The sequence below is a fragment of the Bos mutus genome, chromosome 10 (assembly GCF_027580195.1).
Source record: "Bos mutus isolate GX-2022 chromosome 10, NWIPB_WYAK_1.1, whole genome shotgun sequence".
Classification (NCBI taxonomy): Eukaryota; Metazoa; Chordata; class Mammalia; order Artiodactyla; family Bovidae; genus Bos; species Bos mutus.
In genome coordinates, this window is record NC_091626.1 from 21,251,521 (window position 1) to 21,278,628 (window position 27,108).

The 27,108-nt window shown below is 43.8% G+C and overlaps 1 protein-coding gene across 4 annotated transcripts; it reads left to right on the top strand.

Annotated features, from left to right (window-relative positions):
• Positions 1-7,743: 7,743 nt before the first annotated feature.
• On the top strand, positions 7,744-27,037 carry C10H14orf93 (chromosome 10 C14orf93 homolog). 4 transcript variants are annotated; one of them, XM_070377475.1, is made up of 7 exons: positions 7,744-7,787; positions 17,971-18,788; positions 21,106-21,426; positions 24,868-24,929; positions 25,156-25,259; positions 25,924-26,036; positions 26,305-27,035. In XM_070377475.1, exons 2-7 carry the CDS (start codon positions 18,186-18,188, stop codon positions 26,722-26,724), a joined length of 1,623 nt encoding a protein of 540 aa, XP_070233576.1. In that variant the 5' UTR covers positions 7,744-7,787; positions 17,971-18,185; the 3' UTR covers positions 26,725-27,035. The 4 variants fall into 4 exon arrangements, with proteins under 4 accessions (XP_070233576.1, XP_070233574.1, XP_070233577.1 ...); XM_070377473.1 differs by having other exon boundaries at positions 7,756-7,787; positions 17,767-18,788; XM_070377474.1 differs by having other exon boundaries at positions 7,760-7,871.
• Positions 27,038-27,108: the final 71 nt, after the last annotated feature.

The following is a 27,108-nucleotide window of genomic DNA, read 5'->3' on the forward strand; positions in this document are numbered from 1 at the left end:
AAGAAAGAAACACAAGCTCCCAGGAAGACAGGAATAGCAGGCACTTCCAGGAAGAAGGAAATAAGCAGGTCCACATGGGAATTTGTGTAGCCCACAAGGGACCAAAATCAAAGGGGTATTTTTATACCTACTGCAGTTGTTTTCCCAGCCTCGCCTCAGCTACTGCTCTCCCAGGGACATCAGACATGCTTAGCCTTCCCATTCATAGAGTTCCACAGAACACATTGACCCTTTACTCATAGCAGCTCTTTTGGAGTGGTGATGTGTGTTGTTGTCTGATTAGAGGGACTCCACAGAGCACCAGGGTTCTGTGGGAGAGCTCATAATCACCTTGTTTCCCTTGAGTCTTGAGGCTGCCCTCCCAGCTTCCTCTTCAGAAAAGAAAGCAGTGGAGCATTTAAAACCAGAACAACAGGTTAAACACAGTCCCACGTCTCTAAGTAGTACCTCCCAAAGAGGGAAAAGTCACAGAAAGGTGGATCAGCCTTCAGTCAGTAGAACCCAACTGTGATCCTCAGCTACCTTGGCTACATCCAAGAGCATCTATGTAAGGTCTCATATTGTTTTATGGTATCTGTCTTCCTTTTCAGTTAAGCATTTACTCTACTATACATTTTGTTTATTCCCCTATGGCTGGCGTGGTGCACGCTACTTAGTAGAGATAATATAATGTATTTTTAATGAATAAATGCATAAATGAAGGATTTCACTATGGTATCTTAATGTCAGTGATTCTTACCCCTTCTTAGCACTGCTATTACTGCTAAGTCACTTCAGTCGTGTCCGACTCTGTGTGACCCCATGGACGGCGGCCCACCAGGCTCCCCTGTCCCTGGGATTCTCCAGGCAAGAACACTGGAGTGGTTGCCAGTTCCTTCTCCAATGCATGAAAGTGAAAAGTGAAAGTGAAGTCGCTCAGTCATGTCCGACTCTTCGAGACCCCATGGACTGCAGCCTACCAGGCTCCTCCATCCATGGGATTTTCCAGGCAAGAGTACGGGAGTAGGGTGCCGTTGCCTTCTCCATAGTCTTAGCACTATGACTCCCTATATTATTATTGCTCCTCTGAAACATACTATGAAAATTTTTAAATGAATACAACTTAAAATTACTTGCTTTATGAATCTTTAAAAGATGTTATGCCACCCCCTGCTTGTAAATGACCACAACTGGTGCCATCAGTTCAGTTCAGTTGTTCAGTCGTGTCCGACTCTTTGCGACCCCATGGACTGCAGCACGCCAGGCTTCCCTGTCCTTCACCATCTCCTGGAGCTTGCTCAAACTCATATCCATTGAGTCAGTGACACCATCCAACCATCTCTTGGATACCATAGAAAGCAGTTTTAAGAAGCATTCTGGTCCATCCCCACCTTGCCTGGCTCATGTAGTCCTGATACCTTCCTCTTTAAACTGCAGGATTAGTTGCACACAGAATACGATCAGCCCGTAAAGAATTGAGCTGCGGGTATAGCTCTGTACATTATCTCCCTTAGTGTATTTTGTTTTATTCTGCTTTTCTCTTCAATCCATGGACAGAGGCTTAGCCAGTATCCAAGCCTGGTTCCTGGGTATCAGGCACCTGAGTGACTTGCTTTTTATAAGGAAAAGAGTCCTGGTGAAAGAGAGGAAGTTGTATCACCAAGCCCCATGCCCAAAAATGGAGACAAGTCACCTTTCTTTGGGTTTGGGTTTCCTTCAAAATCTAGCATTGTGCCACTTGCTTTTCTTCCATTGCTTAAACAGAATGCCTTGACATCCTGGTGGTGTTTATTAACTTGTGCTTTGGAATCTTCTGAAGCGTTATAATGGAGTCCTAAAATAAATCATAGAATTCCAGAGTCCTTGAGACTGTAACCTTGTTTTGAGAAAGGGTTGAATCTAAATGTTGTTGTTCAGTCACTAAGTCGTTTCCAGCTCTTTGTGACCCCGTGGACTGCTGCACGCCAGGCTTCCCTGTCCATCACCAACTCCTGGAGCTTGCTTAAACTCATGTCCATTGAGTCGGTGATGTCATCCAACCATCTGATCCTCTGTCATCCCCTTCCCCTTATGCCCCCAATCTTTCCCAGCATCAGGGTCTTTTCCAGTGAGTCAGCTCTTGGCATTAGGTGGTCAAAGTATTGAAGCTTCAGCTTCAGCATCAGTCCTTCCAATGAATATTCAGGGTTGATTTCCTTTAAGATTGACTGGTTTGATCTCCTTGCTAAAGCAAAAAAAAAAAAAAAATTATCTATTTTTAAAAATTTTGAAATGCTTGAAAACTTCAGAAAAGTTGAAAGAATAGTACAATGAATACCCACTTATCCTTCACATATGTTCACTAATGTTATTCTGCCATGTTTGCTTTATATGTATTTATCCTTTTACTTATTCTTTTCCATTTACTTATTTACTGAATCATTTGAAAGTACAGAGATCATGTTACAGAGATTATGATATTTTACCCCTAAATATGTCTCCTAAGAGCTAAGATATTCCCTTACAAAACTACAATACTGTTATCACACTAAGAAATGTAAATGATCATATTATCTAATATCCTGTCTGTATTCAAATTCACCAACTGTCCCAGTAGTGTCCATTATACCTTTTTTTTTCTCCTGATCCAGAATTTAATCAAGGCTCACACATCACATTTAATTGTCATGTCTTTTCAGTTGCCTTTAATTTGGAATAGGTCATCATATTTGTGTGTGTCTCTTATGACATTTATACTTTGAAGAAGAGCACAGACCATCATATGTCTAGTGCAATCTGGATTTGTCTGATTCTTTGCTCATGATTAGATTCAGGTGAAACATTTTTAGCAAGAACATTGCCTGGGTGATACTGTATACTTCCCGCTGCACTGCTGCCGAAGGGACATGATGCCAGTTTGTTACATCACTGATGGTGCTGAAGTGTGCCTGCTAGGTTTCTTCTTTATAAAGGTACACTTGCCCTTTGTAATTAACTATGAGTAAATGAATAGTAAGTAGAATGATTATTTGAAATCATGGGAGTATCCTATTCTCCCACAGTCTTGACCCCACTGGTTTTAGCATCCACTGATGATCCTTCCTGAATCACTTTTTGCATTGGCGGTTGCAAATGTTGGTTTTTCACATTCTGTCCTTCTATCTATATTAGCTGACATTGATCTTTTTTTCCTCTTCCTCCTTTTACTTTGCATTTATCAATCTTTAATTTGTTATGTTATTGAATTTTAAGTTTTTTGTATTTTTTCTTTTTTTGTTTTTACATATTCTATGTGAAGAACTGACTCATTAGAAAAGACCCTGATACGGGGAAAGATTGAAGGCAGGAGAAGGGGACAACAGGGAATAAGATGGTTGGATAGCATCACCAACTCAATGGACATGAGTCTGAGCAAGCTCCGGGAGATGGTGAAGGACAGGAAAGCCTGGTGTGCTGCAGTCCATGGGGTCGCAAAGAGTAGGACATGACTGAGCAGCTGAACTGACTGAAAGGAAGACATCCCAGCTGTTTATACTGTTTATTTTGCATTTAACAATCCACCAAATCCATAACTTTTTCCCTTGAAAACCTAATTGACTCTCACTCCTGCTACAACATAACTCCTTTCTTCACTCTTCCTTGAGTACTATGTCCTTCTGCCTGTCTTCCTTCTCTTTTCCTTTGTATTATCTTCCGCCTTTCTGTAATCTCTCATTTCTCCAACACTCTCAGACTCTTCCCTCTCCAGGGTCTCTGAGGACACAGTCCCAGCTGACTCTGGGATTTCCTTCTACTTCTGTTCTAAAATGCTCTCCATGTGCTAATGACTGACTGTCAGAAACAGCTTCCTGGCCTCATGCCAGGAGAAGCTAGATTTCACTGTATGGAGGGGCCCCTTTGGGATCTCACTAAACAGAAACAGCTTAAAATACTAAAGAGATCTGCTTGATTCAAAGCTAAATAAGTAGCTTTTCCTCAATCGACAAGTCATCTGTGAAGTTTAACATTTGAAATCTCAAATGCTTTAGAATTTTAAATTGTAATTAGATGAAAACGGTGCATTTTCTCCCTATTCTCATTACGTAAGAGCACAAAAATGGTTTACTCGAACTTTCTACCAAAGATTCCCCTGTGACCATAGGGGGAAAAAAGAGAAAGAAAGAAAGTTAAAAAGAAATGACTGGACTTCCTTGGCAGTCCAGTGGTTAAGACTCTGCTTCTACTGCAGGAGGCAAGGTTCAATCCCTGGTCAGGGAATGAAGATCCCACATGCTGTATGGTGTGGGTAAAAAAGAGAAAATGGCTTTTCCATCTTAACTCTGATCTTTGTAGAAATACACTCATAATTAAAGATATATCCCAAGGGATGTTGTATGGGGGTTATGAACATTCTATTGATAATCAGATTGAAGACAGATTTCTCTTTCGTGGACTCAGAACGAGAGCAAAAGAGGATAACATAGCAAGGTAGAGTGGATTGAAATTTAGTCAGAGACTAATGAATGACCAAGAACACAGGCCCCGGAGTCAGAAGACCTGGAATCAAGTTCTGACTCCACTGTTTAATGAGCTCAGTAACCCTGAGGTATATAACATCTTCCCTCTCTAAGTCTTAGTTTTCTCATTAGTAAAAGGGGCAGTATATTAGTACTTATCTCATAGACTGGATTAAATGAAGTAGAGTGTCTAGCACCTAGTAAACCCTCAATGTTGACTACAATAATTGTTGTTAACAATTCTGTTTTCCCTTTATCCTAACATTTTTGAAAATGATCACCTGTACAACTTGAGGATATACGATGTTCTAGTATCTTCCTATCAAATGTTTTCCCAGTGATTTCCTGGCTGGCAGGAAATAATTAATGGAAAACATGGGAAAGGAAACACACAAAGTCTATAATCCTTAAGAATATAAGCAAATGCAACCTCATTTTCATATAATAGGCACAGTTGTTGCCTGGGTTGCTGTATAAGCCAGAGTGCTGCTAGGGTGGAAAAAAAAACACTTGGAGGCAATAGGCCTTTCTGCTGAGAAGCAAATCGTATCAAGAACATCCTGGACTTTGAGAACCAACAGTGAATGCAGGAGGCATTTCAGCACTGGGAGGCTGAACAAGACAGCTGCCTTGGGGGTCCAGGTCAGTCATCTATTAAGCTATGAGACCTTGTAATAACCTCTCTCTGATCCTCTGTTTCTTATAACATAGGGATGCCAATAACCTGCCTGTTCACTGCTAATACAGTCATGTTATCTAATTTCATATATTTCATCGCCCATATTCAGTTTTCCCCAATTATCCCGATAGTGTCCATTATAGTTTTTTTTTTTTTTCCTGACCCAGATTCAATCAAGGATCACATTTTGCATTTTGTTATTGTTCAGTCACTAAGTCCTGTGTGACTCTTTGCAATCCCATGGACTGTAGCACACTAGGCAGGCTTTCCTGTCCTTCCCTATCTCCTGGATATGTCTCTTTATTGTCCTTTAATTTAGAACAGTCCCTTCACCTTTGTATGTGACTTCATTACATTGATATTTTAGAAGCGTTCAGGCCATTTGTCTTGTGGAATGTTGTGAGGATGAAATCAGATAACAATATTTTTCAAACCTGTACTGTTGAGCCAGTGAGGCATAACCGTTAAGAACTTGGGCTATGGAGCTAGATTTTCTGAATTCATGTTCCAGGTCTATCTCTTACTAGCTGTATAGCCTTAGTCAAATTATTATACCTCTCAGTGCCTTAGTCTCATCCACTGATATAAAATGAGGATAATGAGTACCTCCCCATAACTGTGGAGATTAAATAAGTAAACACATGTAAAGTGTTCATAACAATCCCTGCACAGTAAGTGCTCATTGAACTGTTCCTAAAGAAGGCAAATTCTTGTTGTGGGATCTGAGTTTCAAGATCTGTGTTTAGCTAGGAAAAAAATTCACTCAATTATAAATGATTTTTTTTTCGGTGTTTACTAAATGTCTATAATTATACCAGCTGCTGCAAAAAAAAAAAATTTAATCTCCTGAATGGAAAAAAGTTTAAGAGATGAGCTTCAGTTTCCTAGTGTGAAATTACTAAAATATGGGAAACAATCAAGGTAGGGTTAAGTGCTGTTAACCTAAGTGAACATGAAGATCATGCTGATAGAAGAGAGAAGGAAGTGGTCTATGTTGATTCAAACAGCTGAAGAATGGATAAAAACTGACTAGTCTTGTTGCAGGGGGGAAGCCAGTTCTGACTCTATGTTGGAAACTATTTCTTTGACTTGCTTTTATTATTATAATACTACTCAATGGTTTGTCTGGAGGATCCTGCCCCTCTGCTTGACTGTAAACTAAAGCCTTTGTTCAGCTCAGGGAGAGATAGTTTGTCCCTGCCCACCTGTGAATAGAAGAGATTAACTCACTCCTTCTGAAGGCTGGACATTCCCTTGGAGATGGTTTGCAAGACTGAAGACCCTTTCACTTTACTTCCCCACTGCATCTCCCTTTCTATTCTGTCTTTTGACTTTAGTGCCTCATTGCTTCTCTCTGATCTATAAAACAACCTGGCATCCAGCCCCCAATAAGATGGTTATCTTGAGGCACTAGCCTACCATCAGTTCTGAATAATCATTGGAAAGACTGATGATGAAGCTGAAGCTCCAATACTTCGGCCACCTGATGGAAAGAACTGACTCACTGGAAAAAACCCTGACCCTGGGAAAGACTGAAGGCAGGAGGAGAAGGGGACGACAGAGGATGAGATGGTTGGATGCGTCACAGATTCGATGGACATGAGTTTGAGCAAGCTCTGGGAGTTGGTGATGGACAGGGACGCCTGGCGTGCTGCAGTCCATGGGGTCGCAAAGAGTCGGACACGACTGAGCAACTGAACTGAGCGTGCCATCTTCTCGGTGTGCCGGCTCCCCAATTAAAGTATGTTCCTTGCCTCAACACCTCCTCTCTCAGATTCATTAGCCTATCATGCCACGAGCAGAGAGAGCTTGGACTGGGTAACAGTCTGAGAAGAAGAGACAGGCATTATTACTCCAGGCAGATGAGACCACGTGAACAAAGGAATATTACAGAAGTGAAGAAGAGCAGTGGGAAATAAGTACAAACAGGGGCTTAGGACCTGCAGATTATGAGTGGTTTATAATGCAGGTATAACCAACCAGGTCTTCATGCAGGAGGTAAAGGGAGACGATTTTAGGTTCTTGAGAATGCAGTGTTAACCAAATAGAGAAAAAATTTGGGGAGAAGATTGAGCAAAACCACGCCAGAAGTGTAAGGCTACTTTGCCTTTCCACTGAAGGAGGGCACATACGTGTGTGAAGGTTCATTTAAAGGTGGAAGGGTTAACAACAGACGTGACTCAGAGAGTTCCACCTGGAAATCATGAACTCGCCCCACACACCGGCTGCCTGATGTTTAATCCTATTCTAGAATTTTACTGACTAGTTAACCGAATTTAGCAAACTGTCAGAGAAGGTGCTTACTGGACTGTTATTTATGCTGGTGACAAGGGCCAGGGTTCACTGGTAAAAAAACATGGGAAAGGGTGAGAGGAGGCTGAAAAGTGAAAGGAAGGGGAGAGAGGTGGGGAAGGTGCCAAGCAGGTCGCCCGGGTCGGAGAGGAAGGTGGCTGGGGTCGGGGGTCGAGCGGCCCTTAGGGGCCCCCTGGGGCCCGCGCCTCGGGCGCTGCGCGTGTGCTCGCGGGCGGGGCGCCCCGCGGCCGCCAATGGCCAATCCGGGCTGGCGTCCGGGGAGGGGCGGGGCTTGCTGGCTCGGGCTCCGCGAGTCCTCCTTTTTGCACACACACGAATACAAAGAGCCATACGACCTTCGGGTATCCTTTTTCCATTTTTTTTCTCCTTAATCTTGTGTGTGTATTCAAGTTTTTTAAAAAATAGAGATCTGTGGCAGTGCTGGGGTGAGGAAACTGTTGCTAAGGGGAATGTGCGCTTTCCCCCATTTCTTTTTCTGTCTCTCTTCCTCTTTCTTTTTCCTGGTCAAGGTTTTAAATATACCAAGAAGTTGAGAAGCAGGATGGCCGTGTACAACTGTTTCCAGCCAAATTTATAGAGATTTTTTTTCTTTTTGCTATCACATTTTAAGAACTGGTAAATTTTTATAGTCGAGGGGTTTTTAAAAATTTAGCCTCTTGGGAAGTAGAGGTTTCTTTTTGAAGCCGGCCGAAGGGATAATGTAAATTTCTGCCACAGGCAACGTCGAAGTAAACAGATTTGAGGCTCCCTCACAGAGCTGTTTGCGTGCGTTTTACACACCCTCTTCCAGAACCAAAACCAAGTGGCTTGAATGTGGCAATTGTCCAAGGCCAATAGGTTAAAAATGTTTGTATTTTATAATTGTGACACTCATTTCCCTGGGGGAGGGGTCAAAGCCCTTTTTACAGTATGTCTTACCCACATTTTTCATAAAGACTGTGTGTGTGTGTGTGTGTTTTGAAGCAAATAAGTTCGTTAAGATTTATCTTGGGGTTTTGTGCTTTGTGTATATGTACAGTGTGTATATGTGCCGTATCAGATTTTGTTTTTAAAAGCTACTGCCTTTGGTTTTATGTGTGCAAAGCAGCCCCTAGAATGTGGATTTTTTTTTCTTGTGTTCCCAAATGTGATCCAGACAGGATTTCATGTGCAAACTACAGCCTAGAAGAAATCCTATGCATAAAATTACTTAGGTACTTTGATTCTACGTGCATTTACTGTATTTTCTGCTTTTCTAAAGTATCAGCTTACTGAATAATTAAATAATTGCTAGGGAATACACAGTTCACGTGGCAAATGAGGGTAAGCAATTTATTGACTCTGTGGTTTAAAGCCTTCTTTAGTGACTGTTTTGCCTAAGTGGTTTTGCTTTTTATTGTCTCACGTTCCTAAATGTACAGCTGTGTATATTTTGGCCTTTATGTGTGGTTTGGTTGGTGTGTTCAGAAGGGAAGTTCTCTCTTGGCTTTTTGACAAAAATGGTCGTTTATAGGTTGGGATTTGTTTGAATAACTCCACAGCTGGCAAAATATCAGGAAAATAATCCAGTCAAGTCCAATTCTCTAAAACCGTTCTTGATGGTGGTGATGGGGGAGGGGCCAAGAGGAGGCAAAGGCAAATAATACATAGGAGGGATAAGAAATGCATTTGGTTACCGTGTTGCGTTTTTGGAATGAAAAACGTTCTCCCTAAGATAAGAGTCATGGACATAAGTGTATGAATTAGAGGGCAACAGGCTCAGAGCAGTACCTCCGGTTACAGGAGCCATTTTCTCACTTAATTGTTATAGAACCACTGTCTCCTATTAGGAGTCATACGGAAAGCGTATTCAAATCTGTATTGGCAGATTGGAGTGAAAGGATAGGAAATATATGGGGGTGATGAGGGAGAAACTAGAATGTCACAAATTAAATAGTGACCACGAGAAAAAAAAAAAAAGATCTACTGTAGAGTTGAAATTTCAGGAGAACAAAACCACTGTACGATGATAATACAATTCCATCCCCCAGCTTGCGTCCCACTCAGTTTCAAGCTGTATTTAGGACACCTAACAACGGCGATAAAACTATTTGTACAAGTCTTGACATTCACTGTAATACAGAATGCAGACTGTGAGCTCTCTGGGTTTCTTAGCTGTACTGAGTGCATTTCTATTCCCTAACAATACAAGTTAGATCAGTCTCAAATGTGGAGCATTCCACAAGTTTAGACCTGCATATCTGAAATCTAGTCAGAGTTTTAAAGTAGCCTTTGTGATGGCAGTAGTGCTGGGATTATTAATGGAATTTTGCTCTTTCTTATTCTTTTCCCCCTTCATTGTACGTCATCACGTATACTTTTTACCGTCTCGGAGAAGTCAGCTCTTCTTAGAAAGGTACACAGCCCAAGCCCCTGTCTTCCTAGGTTAATTGATTTTTACTAGGAATTTAGGCTCTTAGCCAGTATTCTTGCTTTGAATTTGATGGTAAGAGAATTCCTCCCACGAATATATCGTTGGCTTGGCCCTCCTACCAAGGCAAAGCAAAAGCTAAAGTCGGTTGATTTTGCCCTGGCATCTGCGGGGCCCATAGCGATGAAAACTTACTTGAACTAAAGGCAACTGCTACCTTGCTAGTGTTATCTGAAAAATCTGTAGCTGAGGCCGGCAGGAATGAAAAGCCTTCCACCACCAAATGTATGAGGCCGATCTGTAGCCAATGTACCTATAATCGTGTACACGCAGCTCTATGAGCAGCAGGGAACAAAAGGGAGTAAACAAACAAAAAAATCAAGCTAAAGATGGCGTCGGGCGGCCTTGAAAAAGCCTCGCAGTCGTGTCCCTCCCTAAAGAGGCCCCTCCCCTCCCTGACTTGTTGCGTGATTGTGGATTGCGGCCAGTAAAGTCCCCGGCCTTGCTCCGCCCCATCGCCCAACCGCCAATCATCAGGAGCCTGGAGACTGGTGAGGCGGGGCCTCCCCGCGTGCGCGCGCTGGCAGGGTACACGAGCAGACACTGCTTTCCCTGGCAGTGAGCCGCGCGACTCGGAAAAGCCGAGGCGGCTGGAGCGGCGCGAGGGGCACACGCGGTGGGACACCAGTAGGGCAGCCAAAGCTAGACCTCCTCGGGAATTCCCCGCCATCCTCAGCGCTTTCTTGGCCCCGTGGCAGTTACCCGCGGTGATCCAGCTAGATCTCCTCGGGTCAGTCGGCTGTCTGCGGCGCTGTGAGGAACACCCCTTCCTCGAGACCCCCAGGGCACACCGTCTACCCGGGGGCTCAGTGACGGGTCGCCCTGTCCCCTGCGGCCCCAAGGGAAGAGCTCAGCTCTGTTCCCCCTTTGCGCTGCTGCGCTCGCCCTACCTGTAGTTGAAACACTCTCTTCGGAAATGGTTCTGTTTTCCCTGGTGCCCACCTTGTCATCTTTGACTAATATTTAATCAGCTAACATTTACCAAGGGCTCGCTGGGCATACGACGCAACTTTGGGAGCTAGTTTTTCATTTTTCAGTTTCTCCGGAAATGCCGGAAGAGCCGTTTATGTCAGGTATATGGTTATGAAAACCTTACACCGGTCATTTTAATCTCACCAAGTTGCATTTTAGCAAATATAAAGAAAAGAGGCGGTTTAACACTGGGTTGAAAACTCTGGTACTACTATACAGATGTACTTGAAATTTTCGGATTATGTGAAATCCTTTTCTTAGGATCTCACTCTGCCCTCTGGGTCCACATCTCTTTTTTACCCCTAAAAAACAAGGTCTTAGATTTTCTTTGTTGATCTCTATTTGGGTCAGTGTTTCAAAATGTAGAAAAAGACTATTAATGATATTTCCTTGCCTGCTCTTGTCTGATAAAGAGCTCATCTCTGATAGAAGTAGATTTTTTTGAGAAGTGAGACATTTTTTAGCGGATGAGACATTTTGCACCTTCAGATGGAGGAGCAGGGCTGACTGGCACAGCAGGAGGTATAAGTGGCCATTTTCCTTTTTATTTCTTAAAATGAAGATTATGGTATGAATTGCTCTGCTTTCAGTAATCGCATTTAAGGAAGTCCATTGCTGGCATGACCCCGAATGAGTCAAGGGCCCATTATAAAAACATTTATCTTCTGAGTGATACCATAGACTACACATCTATTAGACAGAAAACTTATTTTTCCTAGTTTGGAGGTGAACTCAGTCATGCAGAAAATTCAAACTCAGAATGGGTTGAAGCAAGCAAGGGAGCTGCCAAGAGTATGATATATTTAGTTCTAACAAAAATACATGTGACTTGGGAGGAAATGGATAGTTAAGATTATGGACAGCCTTACCCTGAACTGTCTGTCCAAAGATGAGTTTTCATTCTTTATCTAAATATTTATGAAAAAATATCAGAAGTATTGAAAAGTACATTTTCTAGACTTATTTCACATTATTAAAATTAGACTGATACTGATGAACCCCAAACACAGATTTTATGCACGCTTAAGTTTGACAGCTGCTGTCATTTTGTGTTGGCAAGTCATCATAGGATTGAAGATCATTTTCTTAACATTCCAATTCTAAAAGTTGATAGCATTTTGCAAAAGGCATATATATTCTTCAGTGATGGTCAGTCTTAGTTCATTCCTCTTGAACAAAAATGCAAACTTGGTTTTAAAATAAATCAGCAATCCGAAATTGCAAAAGTTGACAGTATTAATGTTTAATAATAATGGTATAGACACTGCTTGGATAATTTATTAACCGTTGCTTTGCCAAACGTTCCATGGATTGCTTCACAGGTATTAAACAGTTACACATTTTGAGAAGTATAATAAAGATACCAGAATAAATAAAGATACCAGAATAAAGTTTAAGTATGTTAATAACGTTGGCCGAGTTAAAGGGGCTCTGAAACTTTAAACTAGTTATGGAAAAAAGCAAGAATGATTATGTTAAGTCTGCAGTGTTAGAAAAGAAGGATTTAATAGGTTGTAACAGCAAATAATGCAGCACTATCTATAATGAAATTCTCTTATCAGTTTGAATTGTTCATACTGAGGAAGGTCCGTAAAAAAAGAATGTCTCAATAGCGTACATATTTGTCTTCATTGCGCCACATCAGTGAATCTTTGCCCCGATTCATCTTTTTTCTTCTCTGCTGACTCAGAGAAGAGCTCACCTGCCTTCCTTCTCACATTGGGAGGATCCTTGCTAGAAGAAAACCTAAATCCTTTCCTAATACGTTCATCCTTTCCTTTTTCACTGACCTTATTTTTTTTTCTGCTTTTTAAATATACTGAGGCTGTAGTGCCTCTTCTGACTTCCTGCTTCCTTCCTTTCGTATCTATACTCTAGAAAACTTGACTTCATGTCTTGCTTCCATATTCTCTGCATCAATTTCTCTTTCATCTAATGCATAGTATTACTTCCACTACCAAAAAAAAAAAAACAAACTTACTAGTCAGTGCCAGTGACCATCACAGACAAATAACATGCATTTCCTTAATTTTCATCTTGTTTTAACCATTCTGCTGCACTTGTCACAGTTGACTAGACCCACTTTCTTGTTATTCTTTCTACTTTGGTGTTCCTAACACTTTTTATTCCATCTTACTGACCATTCTTTTTTAATGAAGACTCTTTCAAGGATTGGCTCCAAGTGCTGTCCTTGGCCCCTGCCAAGGACCTATACGTACTCCTTGGAGAGCTCATTCACTCTCTGAGGTTCAAATTAACCTCCTGCTAAAGTTTCCAAGTCTGCATTCCAGCTCTGACCTTCCTCTGTTTTTGTTTTTCAGTCCTAGTCAGTTGCTTTCGGAACATTCCATTTAAAGATGCTGCCATCAGTTTGATATTTTAACATGTTATATTAATACACATCTTTTCAAACATGCTGGTGCTGCCTCTCAGCTTCCTCATTTCTGTCAGTGTTACCATCTTCTGACCCTTAGGTTTACAGTCTTGATGTTGTCTTAACCAATCTCTCTATCCCGCATATTTATTAAGAAATAAGATCAGTCCTGTCTCCAGGGTGTTGAACCTTCATATTCACAAAAGTTCATTCTTATCACCTCTCTCCAGGATTAAACAGCCTTCTAATCTCTAACTGTTCCACTTTAAGTGCTAAGACAGAGGTCAGTAAACTATAGCATGTAGTCTTAAGTCTGGCATTACACCTGTTTTTGTTGGCTCCATGGGCTAAGAATGGCTTTTATATTTTTAAATATGAATATTAAAATTAATATTTTGTGACATTTCTGTATTAATAAATAAAGTTTTATTGGAACACAGCCATACTTATATTTATATATCATCAATGGCCCCTTTGTGCTACAATGGGAAAGTCGAATGGTTGTGTCAAAAACCACATGGCCGGCAAAACCTAAGTTTCTTTAGTCCTTTCCAGAGAAAGGTTTGCTGACCCCTGACCTAGGAGTTTCCTTAACTTGGTTTTCAAAGCCCACTGTCAGCTCTCTGTACTTTGTATATAAGCCCTTTTGCTCTGACCTCTCACGTGTACCCTGTTAATGCTGTAATATTTGATTTTTTTCCTCTCACTCACCTTCTATTCTTACCATGGTACCAGTTCATTCTACACCTTGCTCAAGTGTCAGTTGGAGACTTTTCTTTGATAAGACCCCTTTCTCACGTGATTTCATTCTGTTGATCTTTCTATAATTTTGAACTAACTCAAGATATTTCTATTCTGTACTATATTTTTAGCCACTTGTGTATATTTTGCTTTGTTCTTTAGACTTTAGTTCTCACATGTGCTGTAAGCTCCTTGTGTATAGGGACTTTATCTTCCTTTCTCTTGAGTACTTGGAGGTGGCAATCCATTTTGGTGACTCATCCTTTAGCATGGCCTTATATAGACAGAATTTTTAGAAACACTTGTTTTTATATATATAACTTGCTCTTCTTCTCTAATGAAGATATATGTAGCTAATGATATTAGCATTTTAAATTGGTATCTGGTTAGTAAATGTAATTGTGAAATGTTCCTGTAATACCTGCCAACCCCAGTTTCCTTATCTTTTTATTCAGGGTCTTAGAGGTTATGTGGGAGACTCTAGCAAGACCCAGGGAAACTAAATCAGAAATGATGTCCATAGATACCCCAAAAGAGTCATTTGAATGCCCGCTGTGCTACGCTGCACTGTACCAGGTTTTTATAGACAGAGTGATTCAAGAAGACATGTATTTGTTGCCCTGAAAGTAGCATTCTAAAATGGATGAAGTTAGGTAATACCCAAAGTTGAAAAGCAGAAAGAAACTGAGGGACAGAATTGTAGAGCAGGTTAGTATCATGATATTTTATGTCAACACAAATATGAATATATATTTAGTACATTAAAAACGAGCAGAGTTGGGAATTCCCTGGTGGTCCAGTGGTTAGGACTCCGAGCCTCCACTGCAGGGGGCACAGGTTCCATCCCTGGTTGGGGAACTAAGATCTTATATGTAGCACAGTCAAATAAATAAACAAAATTAAAAATGAGTAAAGTTGAACAGTATCGTTAGTCTAAAGCCAGGTCATGATAGCAAGTAGTTACAAATACTGTTTTCTCAATTACTTTTCTAATTTGCATCATAAAAGGTTTTGTACTGATAAAAGGCATCTTTGTAGACTTGAATTAATTTCTTACAAATTTGGTATTGAATTTAGAGGGGAAGCTCCCCAAATTCTATTTCAAGCCATTGCCTTTTTTTTTTTCCCCAAAATGAGGACATCAGCATGGATGTTCAAGATAGGAACACAAAATGTTTCAGGAATCCAGCTGTTATGTGTGGAGCACTGACTATGTGCCAGCACCCTGTTGGTGCCTTTATTATAAATAATCTTCACAAAAACACTCCAAGTGGGCAGAGAGGAGGTAGATAGCCCCAGAGAACACTGAGGCCCAAGTTCAAATAGCCCTTAAGTGGTACCGCATGATGAGAACCCTATTTTTTATTTTATTTACTTATTTATTACTCCCATCTCAGTGCTGTTTTGGGAAGATGACCTGAGAAAGACCGTTTAAAGGGACAGAAGGGCTTGAGACAGGTACAAGGCCAGCAGGGGAGAAGGCCCCCTGTAAGAAAGAGTATCTGGGGCAAGAGTGTAGCAGTTGTCAGTTTGATTGATCCCAGGAAGGATACCTACGCAGAGTCCCAACCTGATGCACCTTCGTTTTTAAAAAAATTTTTTTAAAGTGAGGTTTATCTGATGTACAATATTATAGGTTACAAGTATATAATACAGTGGTACATAGTTTTTAAAAGTTGTACTTCAGTTATAGTTGTTATAAAAACTTTAGCTACGTTCCCTGTAAAGTATATTCTTGTAGCTACGTTCTTCTGTAAAGTATATTCTTAGGCTTCTCAGGTCCCGCAGCGGTAAAGAAGCTGCCTACCAATGTAGGAGACTCGGATTTGATCCCTGGGTCAGGAAGATCCCCTGGAGTAGGAAATGGCAGCCCAGTCCAGTATTTTTGCCTGGAAAATTCCATGGACAGTGGAGCCTGGCATAGTCCATGGAGTTTCAAAGAGTTGGACATGACTGAGTATGCACATACACACATATCCTTATAGCTTATTTTATACATTACTGATTTATTAAATTTTGGGGGGTATATTCCCTGGTGGTCCAGTGATTATGACTCTGTGTGCTGTCACTGCCCAGGGCCTGGGTTCAATCCCTGGTTGGGGAACTAAAATCCCACAAGCTGAGTGGTGCTGCCAAAAAAGTTTTTTAACTGAATTATAGTTGATGTAAAATATTACATAAGTGGCAGGTCTTAATTTCTTACTGTACAAATCCTAAACCCAAGTGAGCGATCATTTGTATATTATCATTTACATAACTTTCTTTTTCTTACGGCATCCACGTTTCAGGTTAAACTCTGTGCATGATGTTGGTTTTAAAAAAGTTAAAACCCCACAGGAGCGTGTAGGCCCTTATTTAAGAAGGAAAAGGATATATTAATGATTCATTCATAATTGACTTGGGAATTGCTTAGTGCTTTCCTTTAACCTTTAGTTTTAATTTGGCTTTAACCTTTAGTTTTTTAGGTTTAGCTCTGCTTTCCAGTGACTCTAATGACAGAGAAGCAGTAAATGGATTTGAGTTAACGTTATTTCAAGAAGTGAATATCTAGCACAGAAAAGCATTTCTTCGATATAAAGGGTAGAAAGAGCAAATTAAAGACTATTCTTTAATAACCAAATGTAATTAAAATGCATTGTCAGATTTACATTTTAGTACCTCAGAGGCATTGATATTGCCTATTTCTGAAATGAGATTGCTGATTCAAAAAAAAAATAAAACCCCAAATTTCTGTATGTGGGAAATTCTCCTAACCTCCTCCTCTCCTTTTAATTGTGGTGTTATGATATAATTTACAGGGTAAGATAGAAATGTATCTCTTGAGGAAATTGTAAACATAAGATTTTGTCATTTAGGGAGCTTCAGGCAGAAAGATTCTTTTTTTCTATAATCAAGTGTCATTTAGAAAATGACAATATGAAGTTCCTTGGAGTGTTCTCAGTGGTACAACCCTCCCACACTTTTTTCCTTCTTTTTTTCCTGGAGTTTTAGTCGTTTAACTACAGTGATTCAGAGGAGAGGCAGTTTGGTTTATCATTGATATTCTGATCTCTCTTTTTGGGGACTGGTTGTGTGGGCAGAGTGGCAGCATGGAGCTACTTAGAAACTCCCGTTCAGCTCTGCCGCTCCCTTAAGCAGCATGAGAAGTGGAGATGAGGGGCCCTGGAGGTGATTTTTCTGGGCTTCCAGCTGGAGCATTCAGAACAGTTAGCTTCTATTGCAGAGGCTGGAGGCCCAGGTGTACAAAGTGTGAGAGTAGGGGTCTCTGCAGCCCTGATTAGGGAAGCTCAGTTCTCCCATCCAGGTTTTCCTTTCATTTCCCTGCCCATCCCCAAAGCATTAATGATATAATAGTGTGAGGTTGGCAGCATCTTGGGGGCTGCATTGATTGGCCTCTTCCTCATTTAGGAGTCTTACTCTGAGTGCATCTGTATGCAAATTATAGAGACCGTAGAATCATCATTCTTTATGTCAACAAAAAGTGGTATCAGTTTAAGAAAAAAATCACATGCACACTAGATTGAAAGTAGCAATAACTGGTTTCTGCTGTCTTCCCCTGACCTTGAAAAAGATATATAAGTTCTCTACATATCTCTTCCCTGGCCCTGGGTTAATATGTGTTTCCTAGAGCTGTTGTGTGAATGAGATTAACCTACGTGAAGTGTTCTGAACTCCTTAAGGAATGATGTCAAAGCAATAAAATGCAATACTGTTATTACAGCCAAGATAGAGAGGCGGAGAAGACAGATCTACATTTTCTTCCTTAATCTTCTAATCTTTCCAGATGCCCGTGGGTCCTTTAGAGTCCCCTCTCTGTTCCTTAGTGTTGGAGTGGTGGGGGGTTTCATGCCTTCCACCCTCTGAAACCAAGTTCCTCGGGAAGGCCTTCGTGGGCCCACCCTATGGGGAAGGGGTGAGGGTGACCCCCCAGTGTGGGGGACTAGGGCAGCCCAGGATCTGCACAGAGAAGGCCGTCTCCACTCTGCAGGACGAGAAGAGGCAGCCATGGACTGTGTGCGCCTTCACGGCTAGCCCACTGCTCCTTCAGAGAACCTAACCCCGGGTGCCCAGGCTCCTCTGACCACCCTCCATGAGGAAGGAAAGTGAATCCAGAGAGGCCAGCGCTTCCTGCGGTCCGGTCGGCTGGGGACACTTTTGGAGCAGTCCAGGAGCGTGAGCACCGCCCTTCCCGCCTCGACAACCATGTCCTTCAGCGCCACCATTCTCTTCTCCCCTCCCAGTGGCAGCGAGGCCAGATGCTGCTGCTGTGCGTGTAAGAACGAGACAAGCGGGGCCAGCTCAGGCTGTCAGGGCGGGAATCCTCCTCCCAGCACCCCGATCACGGTGACGGGACACGGTCTGGCCGTCCAGAGCTCCGAGCAGCTCCTGCATATTATCTACCAGCGGGTGGATAAGGCCGTGGGTCTGGCTGAGGCGGCGCTGAGTCTCGCCAGGGCCAACAACGAATTGTTAAAACGACTCCAGGAGGAAGTGGGTGAGCTGAGGCAAGGGAAGGTGCCCGCCGCGGATGAAGACAGGGAGAGTCGGGCACACGGCTCCCCGCTGGAGGAGCCCGGGCCCCTCAAGGAGAGCCCCGGGGAGGCCGGCAGGGCCGTGCCGCCGGCTGTGGAGGAGGAGTGTGACAGTGTGGGCAGTGGCGTGCAGGTGGTGATCGAGGAGCTGCGGCAGCTGGGAGCGGCCTCGGCTGGGGGGCCCGGACCCTTGGGCTTCCCGGCAGCTCAGAGAGATGTGCGGCTCCCGGGATGCGCCCTGACTGCTGGCGAGGGGCCCCCGATGCTCAACCCCGTGAGTACACAGCACAGGACAGGAGCCGAGCTGCTCCCTGTGCCCTTCCTGGCCTTCCTCTCTTTCTCTCTCCTCTCCATCCTTCAGCCTTTCTTTTGGTGGTATCAGTGATGCAACAGCAGGGTACCCAGTTTCCTTTGTCGTCAGGGAGAGTTAGCCCTCCTGTTTTTTTCTGACCCCGTGGCCTTTCTGGTAGAAGGTCATTGCTGGCATGAGTGGCATCGGGGCTGCCCTGCCCTCCCACTCTGTTGTGCCGCATGGCACCTTCTCCACAGCTGCCTGACAGCTCCATGGGCTCTGCCTCTCCTGGCGAGGATGCCTGCCATGCAGACGACTCATTCATATTTGATCACGGGCCCTCTGCTTGCCAAGAGGAATTCAGGACTAGGAGAGAGATGGGGTTGTGAGGAGAGAGAGGCAGAGGTGGGGAGGGAGAGCAGGGAATGAGGGAGGGAAAGGGCAAAGCTGGTAGCCAACAGGTTCAAGAAGGGAAAGAGGCCATTGGAAATGAAGAGTTCAGAAAGGAGAAAAAGTGGAGACAAAGAGCAGAGGAGAAAGATGAACCTAAGTGGAAGAAGATTTGATGCAAGGGAGAGAATATGAGGTAAGGTAGGAGGGAGGTAGAGGAAAGGAAATAAAATGAGGAAAAATGGGCAGTCGAGAGTTTACCTAAGAGGATAATAACGCATACGGAGGAAGAGGGAAGCCAACGAGCCTGTTTTGTGAGCCGGAAAAGACATAGAAATACACTGATATTTCAGCTTCTTTACTGCTCAGGGCCATATGAGCAGGAAAATCCTGGCTGAGTCGAGTAAAAACCGAAGAATGTCACATGGAAGTCTGGAAAGGAGATGGAGCAACTCTAGAGATCTCAGAGATGTGAAGCTAACAGATGTGTTGCCACTTGAGAGACAGTGGGAGGTCTGTCAGCTCCCATCCACCCTCTCCTCCACCGCGTCCTCCTTCTGCCCTCTGTCTTTTCCTCCACCCCCAACGACAAGGCCTAGACACCCAGGAAAGAGTAGAGCAGCAGAGCAGGGGGGCTGAGACTCTGAGCCCATCTGCTGGATCTGAGCAATGAAGGCCGCCTCCAGGGTCATACTGAAACTGGTCACTGCTCCACCAAGGCCTAGCCGCACGGGTGGGTGATGGCCCCGAGGCTCGCCCCAGTCTGCCCGGCCAGGGACTAGACTTGGTTTGGGGCTGTCGGAGGAGCTGCTGGGAAGGTGAGAGGAGGCAGGGAGGCACCAGGCCCGGCAGTGCCCTGAGCTGTGGTTCTTTCTGGCAGGGAAGGCTTCCAAGCCGACAGGATGGAATTAGATTTCACAGCACAGAAAGCAGCTCACAGGTCTATAAATCTCAGCCTCCTCCCCCGCTTCTTTCTGTGTTTTTTCCCCCACTTTCACTGTTTTGTTTTCCTGGCTGCAGAAATCCCCCTCCTTTCTTCTCCTCTCCCTCTCTCCCTTCCTCCCTCATTCCTTCCCCTACCCTGTGTGTCCTTGAGTGAGGGCACAGGCAGGCAAGCCGATGTCAGGGCAGCGACTGTCAGATGTAGCCAGGGCAGGATCAGGGTGAGGGCACCTGCTGGACCCGCAAAGGGAAGAGGGCAGGGCATGGGGAGGGGGAAGGCAGTACCAGCCTCTCTAGAGGTTTCCGACTTTATATCTCCCTCCTTTGCTCCCATTTTCCTATTTCTCCTTCTTGTTATTTTATTTTCTCACTCCTCTTGCTTGGTTTTCTTATCATCGCTTTCTCCCTCAATCCCTTTCAAGCAAAACACTTACCTAGCTACCTAACCTATACTCAGGTGCAAAGCATCAATGACTACTCACAAATAGAGCATCAGAAACAAGCCTTGTCCTTACAATCAGTCCTGGGGTAATGACCCAAGATGAGAGGCCCCGTTAAGTGAAAGTTGCTCAGTTGTGTCTGACTCTTTGTGACCCCATGGATTCTAGCCCGCCAGGCTCCTCTGTCCATGGGATTTCCCAGGCAAGAATACTGGAGTGGGTAGCCATTTCCTTCTCCAGAGGATCTTCCCAACCCAAGGATGGAACTGAGGTCTCCTGCATTGCAGGCAGATTCTTTACTGTCTGAGCCACCAGGGAAGCCCAAGAAGCCCTGTATCTGCAAGAAATATTTGCCCCACGCTCCCACCGGAGTCCCAGAGAAACAAGCCATGAACCACTGAAGACTGGGCTAGACTCCCCCCTGTTCCCCACTCCTGTTCATCATACTTACCAGTGAATGACAGTTGACCAGGTTCCCACAAGCCCGGCTGGCTAATAGAGTTTTTTTTTTTCCCGTATGTTCTTAGCTGGTGGACGATTATGTGGCCTCTGAAGGTGCAGTGCAGCGGGTGCTGGTGCCTGCTTATGCCAAGCAGCTTTCACCAGTCACACAACTGGCAATCCAGCGGGCAACCTCAGAGACCGGGCCAGAAAATGGAACCAAGCTACTGCCACCCCGCCCTGAGGACATGCTCAGTGCTGCTGCCACCCTGGAAGGGCCTTCGGAAGAGTCAGGCCCTGGGGGAACTGGGGAGCTGAGACAGTCTCTAGGGTTCACTGCTTCCCCATGCAGGACCAGAGGGAGTGGGCAGAAGAACTCCAGACGCAAGCGGGATCTGGTCCTCTCTGTGAGTGAGCTCAATTGCTATACATTTTTCTTCAGTTTGGAGAGATAAGTGAAGAGTGAAATGTGGGTTGATTTTAAACATCCCATGTGGAATGAATGGTATCCTGAAGCCTGCTGGAGTGGGAAGGGCAAGAAGGAGACAGACTGTTCCCTAGCCCCAGGGACAGACAGTCCCTTTGCTATCAGTGGAACTTGTTTAGGCTTTTCCGGATAGATTGATATCTTCCATTTAAAGATAAGGGAATTATGTCCTGTCTCCTGGTGATCTCATAATTCTGATGAGAAGATCTTTATGGAGTTCAGCAGATTGACTGCAGCAGGATAGCATAGAAATTGCCTGCAAATAACCAGTGTTCAGGGCAAGCAGCAAGGGGCCCCTTGGGCAGAAAGGCCAAGGTGTCCTGAGGTGGTCCCATCCCCCAAAGATGCAGAGGACCATTAGACACTCAGCTCAAGGATAAAGGTTAGAAGATTCTGGTGATTCTCAGAGCTCTTGGCAGGGAAGGTACTGGCCCGAATCCGTTCTGCCTGAAACCTTACAGTGGCTTGGAGCCCTAGTGCATCCCTAAACAACCCCACCATCTACAGGATTCCCCGCCCCAACCCCAACCCCGTTATCCAGCGTCATTAGAGTCGAGGTTGAGAAACCCTGTTTTAGGGTGACTACAGACCTTTGGATCAGCTCTGTCATCCAAGACGTCTTTCTAATGGAGACTGTAATGGGTCTCCATTCTCTGGATAATAGCTTATGAGGTAACCTGAGAGTTCTGGTCAAGGGTGGTGGTCACCACTGACATCCAGAGAAATCTCATCAGAGTATAGAACCCACTTCTCCTTGTTACAGCCTTAGTAAAGATTGACAGCGGCTGACTACCATTTATACCTTCTTTATTTATGTTACTTCTTTCTCCTTTTTTCTAAGATATCCTACTCTTTTTCTTTGATTTGTTTTTACATTGATATTTTTTTCTCCCTTCCAGAAGACACCATTCATAATCAGTATCAACTGATTTCTAATCTTTATTTCAGATTTTGGTTATGTTTAATGCCATGTCACTTATCAAGAATGGGGAGTAGGTTTAGTTTCTCTGTCATGGATTTCTAATCCAACAGGACACTGTTGTTGCCAGTGGCAGAAATGGAGGCTTATACCTAGAAATACATTTCAAGAGAATTCCCCTGAAGTCTTAGTGTTCAAATCAGAATATATGTGTGATAATTACAATTTGCATAAAATCAGGGTTTTCTTGGTCAGTTCTATTCCTCTTGTGCCTACTGCCTACTGTGCGAGGTCTAGTGGTGAGGCCGGGCTTCCTCCTGCCCTCTGGAGAGCTTGGCACGGTGCCTTCTGGGAAGCATGCTCAGCCATCATGCTCCATGTTGTAGGATGTGAAGAGGGGCAAGTGGACCAGTCAGGGAGTCTTGCTGCCCATCACAGAGAAAGATATAAAATGTTCTTGTGTGAGTCTGTAGGTTCAGAGGGAGAGGGATGGTTGCAGATCTTCACTGTTCCAACCTTTAGCTCTGGGAAGGAATCTGAGAGGCATTTCTCCAATCTGTTGAGGCTGCTGTGGGTTGCTGCTCTGCCAGGGATCCAAAAGGTCCAAATCAGAACCTTAATTCCTTGGACTGCTGCAGATCCAGCCACCCATTGGAGAAATTATTTATTTTTAGCTTGCTCGGGAGGCAGGTGAGCCAGCATCCTTTAGTCTTAACACTTATTATTGGCTAGAGTATTTTCCCTTTTCACTTCAAGCTTGGTTTGATTTTTATCAGCTGATCTCTTCCAAGTCAATTGAATTGGAAAGCTTTGCAACTCCTCCTCCATCTTTTTTCTTTCTTTGCAACTCTTTCAAATTCTTTCTGAAGCATTCACCCATCCCCTTGTGATTTCTCAAGTTTGGACTTCTAAAAGGTAAAATAACTATATCAGATATGAAGCTAGTACAACTCTTTTTTTTATAGAGTGGAGAACCTAGTCATAAAGAGTTAACAGTAATTTCCTAAGTTGATATGGTGAGTCAGCCATAGGAGTAAGAAGCGAAATTGGGCATTTCTGAATACAAAGCTGAAATCCTGAGATCAGCATCCCATCAGTTTGGGACTGGGTAATTTCCATTGACTAAAGGACCTTGGGATGAAAATATAATCAGAAACAGCAAAACTAAATTTAATAGGAAGAAATGTAAAATCCTGCATTAGAGTACAAAAAAACACAAAACAGTTGGAGAAGGGTGGAAATAGTAACCTGTGTGAAAAATGGACTTGAGATGACTACAGGCTCACTATGAATGAACCCTGTGACACTGAGTAGTGATGGGGTTGCTAAGAAAGGTAACAACGTCTTGGGTTTCATTCCTAGAAGTTTAGAGTTCTACTCAGGGAAGTAATGCTCCCTTTGGCCAGACCTCAGTGGCTGAGTTAGATTCAGTTCCAGGTGCCATGTTGTAAGAGGAACACTGGCAAACCAGAGCATCATAGTTTCATGAGGAGTCTGCCTGGCAACTATGTCGTGAGGACCGGTTGAAGGACTTGGTGTTTAGACCAGATAAGAGAAGACCTCAGGAGAACATGGAAGCCGTCCTCAAATACTTGAGGTACTATTAGGGCAAAACTGGGGTCAGATTTTGGAGTATCTAAGGCAATTTTTTTTTTTTTTAACAATTAGAGATGTTCATAGTAGCTGAGTCAAAAACTAGTGAGAAGCCATCATTAAAGTTATGTAAGCAAAGCTGAAAGATAGCCTGTTTAATGATGTAAACAGATGGTTGGGTGACAGTGTCTCCAAGTTCCCTTTCATTTCACATTTCTGTTATTTCAGGTTTGTTTTTTTGACCATGATATGAGGACCCCTGGGATTTCCGGTAATGTGCAAAGGCATATACCTGGGACATTTTCCTGGGTCACCAATTTTACTAGAAGATTTTGGGAGACATTTTCATGTTAAGAGAAATACAAAATGGCAAACCACTCCAGTATTCTTGCCTGGAGAATCCCAGAGACAGAGAAGTCTGGCAGGCTACAGTCCATGGGGTTACAAAGAATCAGACATGACTGAGCTACTGACTGACTAAAGGGGCTTTGAGAAATGTCTACTTGAAGTAGCCCTGTTGTATATTTGCTCTCTCCTTGCTATTAGAAGTATGTTTGTGGAAATGTTTGAAAACCTGTATTCTAGTGATCATACTCCCTGAGAACAAGAGTAAGACCCGGAATAATTCTGAAAGCTCCACATAAATTAAATGAAAAGGAAAAAAAGTGGGGAGGGGGTGTCCATTAGAGACACTAACGTGGGTAGGCTCTCTGGCTAAAAAAGGGCATCAGCAGAAAATGGTACCTAGGCTATGGGCAAGATTCATGCAGAAAACCCCATAGGGACCAGAGAAGGGTTTCATCATATTTTTTTCCTGGCTTGATTCTGTGTTTTGTTTGTTTCCCCTAGAAATTGGTCCATAATGTGCATAACCACATCACCAATGACAAGAGATTCAATGGGTCTGAAAGGTATGATCCTCTTGAGGGAAAAGATCATAAGGAACTTTGCCAAGGAGAGGGAAGTAGAGGGGGGCTGCTCCAATATAATACTTAGGCTAGGGCTTCCACCTCACCATTGCGCTTTGTGTCGTGCCTTAGGCCATGGAGGACTTTCCCACAAAGCTGATTAGTGGTGGAATCTCTGTCTAGCTTTTAAAATGCTGACTGTCTTATTTACTTTCTTCTCTTGTGGCAGCATCAAGTCCTCTTGGAATATTTCCGTAGTGAAGTTCCTTCTGGAAAAGCTCAAGCAAGAGCTGGTAACAAGTCCCCACAATTACACTGACAAGGAGCTGAAAGGTGAGAAAGACCGAGTTAACTTGCACCCCAGCCTTTCACCATCCCCTGTTCCTGACCAGAGGAGAAGAGGCCTATGGAGATGATTTAGGTGGTTTTGAAAATAGTGGACTTAAAAAATTGGTTTTGGCTATTTTTTCACCTAGGATTGTCTTTTTATTCCCTTTCTCAGTCTGAAATGAAAATGGGAGAAGGAAGGGGTTAGAACACCATCATGCATGATGCTTATACAGAGCCCAAGTCTTGGGTATTATGAAAAGGAGGTTAGAATCCAGGCCTCCCCTTTTGTCCCTGCATATCGAGTCCTGGGTTTCCTACTTCTCGTGCCCTTCTGTTATTTGTCTGTAGCATTAAGAAAGTGTCTGCTGAAAAAGTACTTGGGATCTGCTGTCAGCCGAGTAGAATGGGGTAGGTTTGACTGTGGTTGGGGGAGGGGAGTTGCAGAAGCATCAGAGTTGTCTTTTTATAGTGAGAGGAGTTCCTGTTAGAGATGTAGAGGGGCAGAGAGAGCTACACCAGAGAGGAAGGAATAGATGCTGATGGATATGCCCAGAAAGCCCATTGTGTAAAAGTGGTTCTCCCCTCTTCCACCTGGTAGTGTTACAGCAAAAATAAAAGGGGCTGAGGACCCCTGCTCTCTGCTGCCTCCCTTCTCCCCCCCCACCAGGAGCCTGTGTAGCCTACTTCCTTACTAAGAGGCGTGAATATCGCAACTCCTTAAACCCCTTTAAAGGCCTGAAGGAGAAAGAGGAGAAGAAACTTCGAAGTCGCAGATACCGGGTAGGTTTCTAGGCTTTCCTTTCAGAAAAGATGCTAAACTCTAAACCCTAATAAGCCACAGTGGGAGGGTGTGGCCTCTGAGAACAGGATTGAGTGGAGGAGAAGGAAGACAGGAGCCAATTCTCTAAGATCTGATTTGGGTTCTCTTGGGAACTTAGTTCTCTCAGGCACAGATTTTTCACAGCTTTCCTCCTACCCAAACCCTTTCCCCAAACCTAATGCGTGGTTTGTTGCTCTCCCTAACCTCTGTCCTGGGCTCCTACCTTAGCTTTTTGCCAACCGATCCAGCATCATGAGGCATTTTGGCCCTGAGGACCAACGTCTATGGAAGGATGTGACAGAGGAGCTGATGTCAGATGAAGAGGACAGTCTTAATGAGCCAGGTGTCTGGGTGGCCCGGCCTCCCCGTTTCCGGGCCCAGCGCCTCACGCAGCTCTGCTACCACCTGGATGCCAACTCTAAGCATGGCACCAAAGCCAACCGTGTATATGGGCCTCCCTCAGACCGTTTGCCTTCTGCTGAGGCCCAGCTTCTTCCACCGGAACTTTATAATCCTAATTTCCAAGAAGAGGAGGATGAGGGAGGTGATGAGAATGGCCCTGTCTCCCCATCTTTTGACCAAGCCCACAAAACCTGCTGTCCAGACTTGAACTCATTCATTGAAATCAAGGTGGAAAAGGATGAGTGAGATCTAAAATCAAGAATAACTCTGGCATATGCCACTCCCCATGTCCCTGAAAGGGGTGGCCACAGGGCTTCCCAAAATGAGATGTCTTCTGCAGTCTGAGTAAGCAAACCCGCCTCTCTTAACACAGTCTCCGCTGGAAGTAGAAGCTAGCAGCTCTGGTGGGATAAAAGGACTTATTTTCATGGGGGGAAAAACACCCCCCACTGTGAATGGCAAGCCAGAAAATGCTTATTCCTAAGCATAAACAGTGCCTCGGAGGAGCCTAGGATGAGAAAAGGAGGAGTATGGGTCAAAGAAACAGGCCTTCTTGACATGTGCCTTGGTCTCTGAGTTGTTTTTTCTGCTAGTTTCACTCAAAGCTCTGGGGAAGCAAGTGGCCCTGGT

What these genes read in the sequence shown, in the direction of transcription:
- C10H14orf93 (XM_070377475.1), top strand. Translation starts at nt 18,186, where the DNA reads ATGTCCTTCAGCGCCACCATTCTCTTCTCCCCTCCCAGTGGCAGCGAG. An exon ending in GGCCCCCGATGCTCAACCCC is followed by an intron (nt 18,789 to 21,105) that starts GTGAGTACACAG and finishes GTATGTTCTTAG; the next exon opens with CTGGTGGACGATTATGTGGC. An exon ending in TTCGAAGTCGCAGATACCGG is followed by an intron (nt 26,037 to 26,304) that starts GTAGGTTTCTAG and finishes CTCCTACCTTAG; the next exon opens with CTTTTTGCCAACCGATCCAG.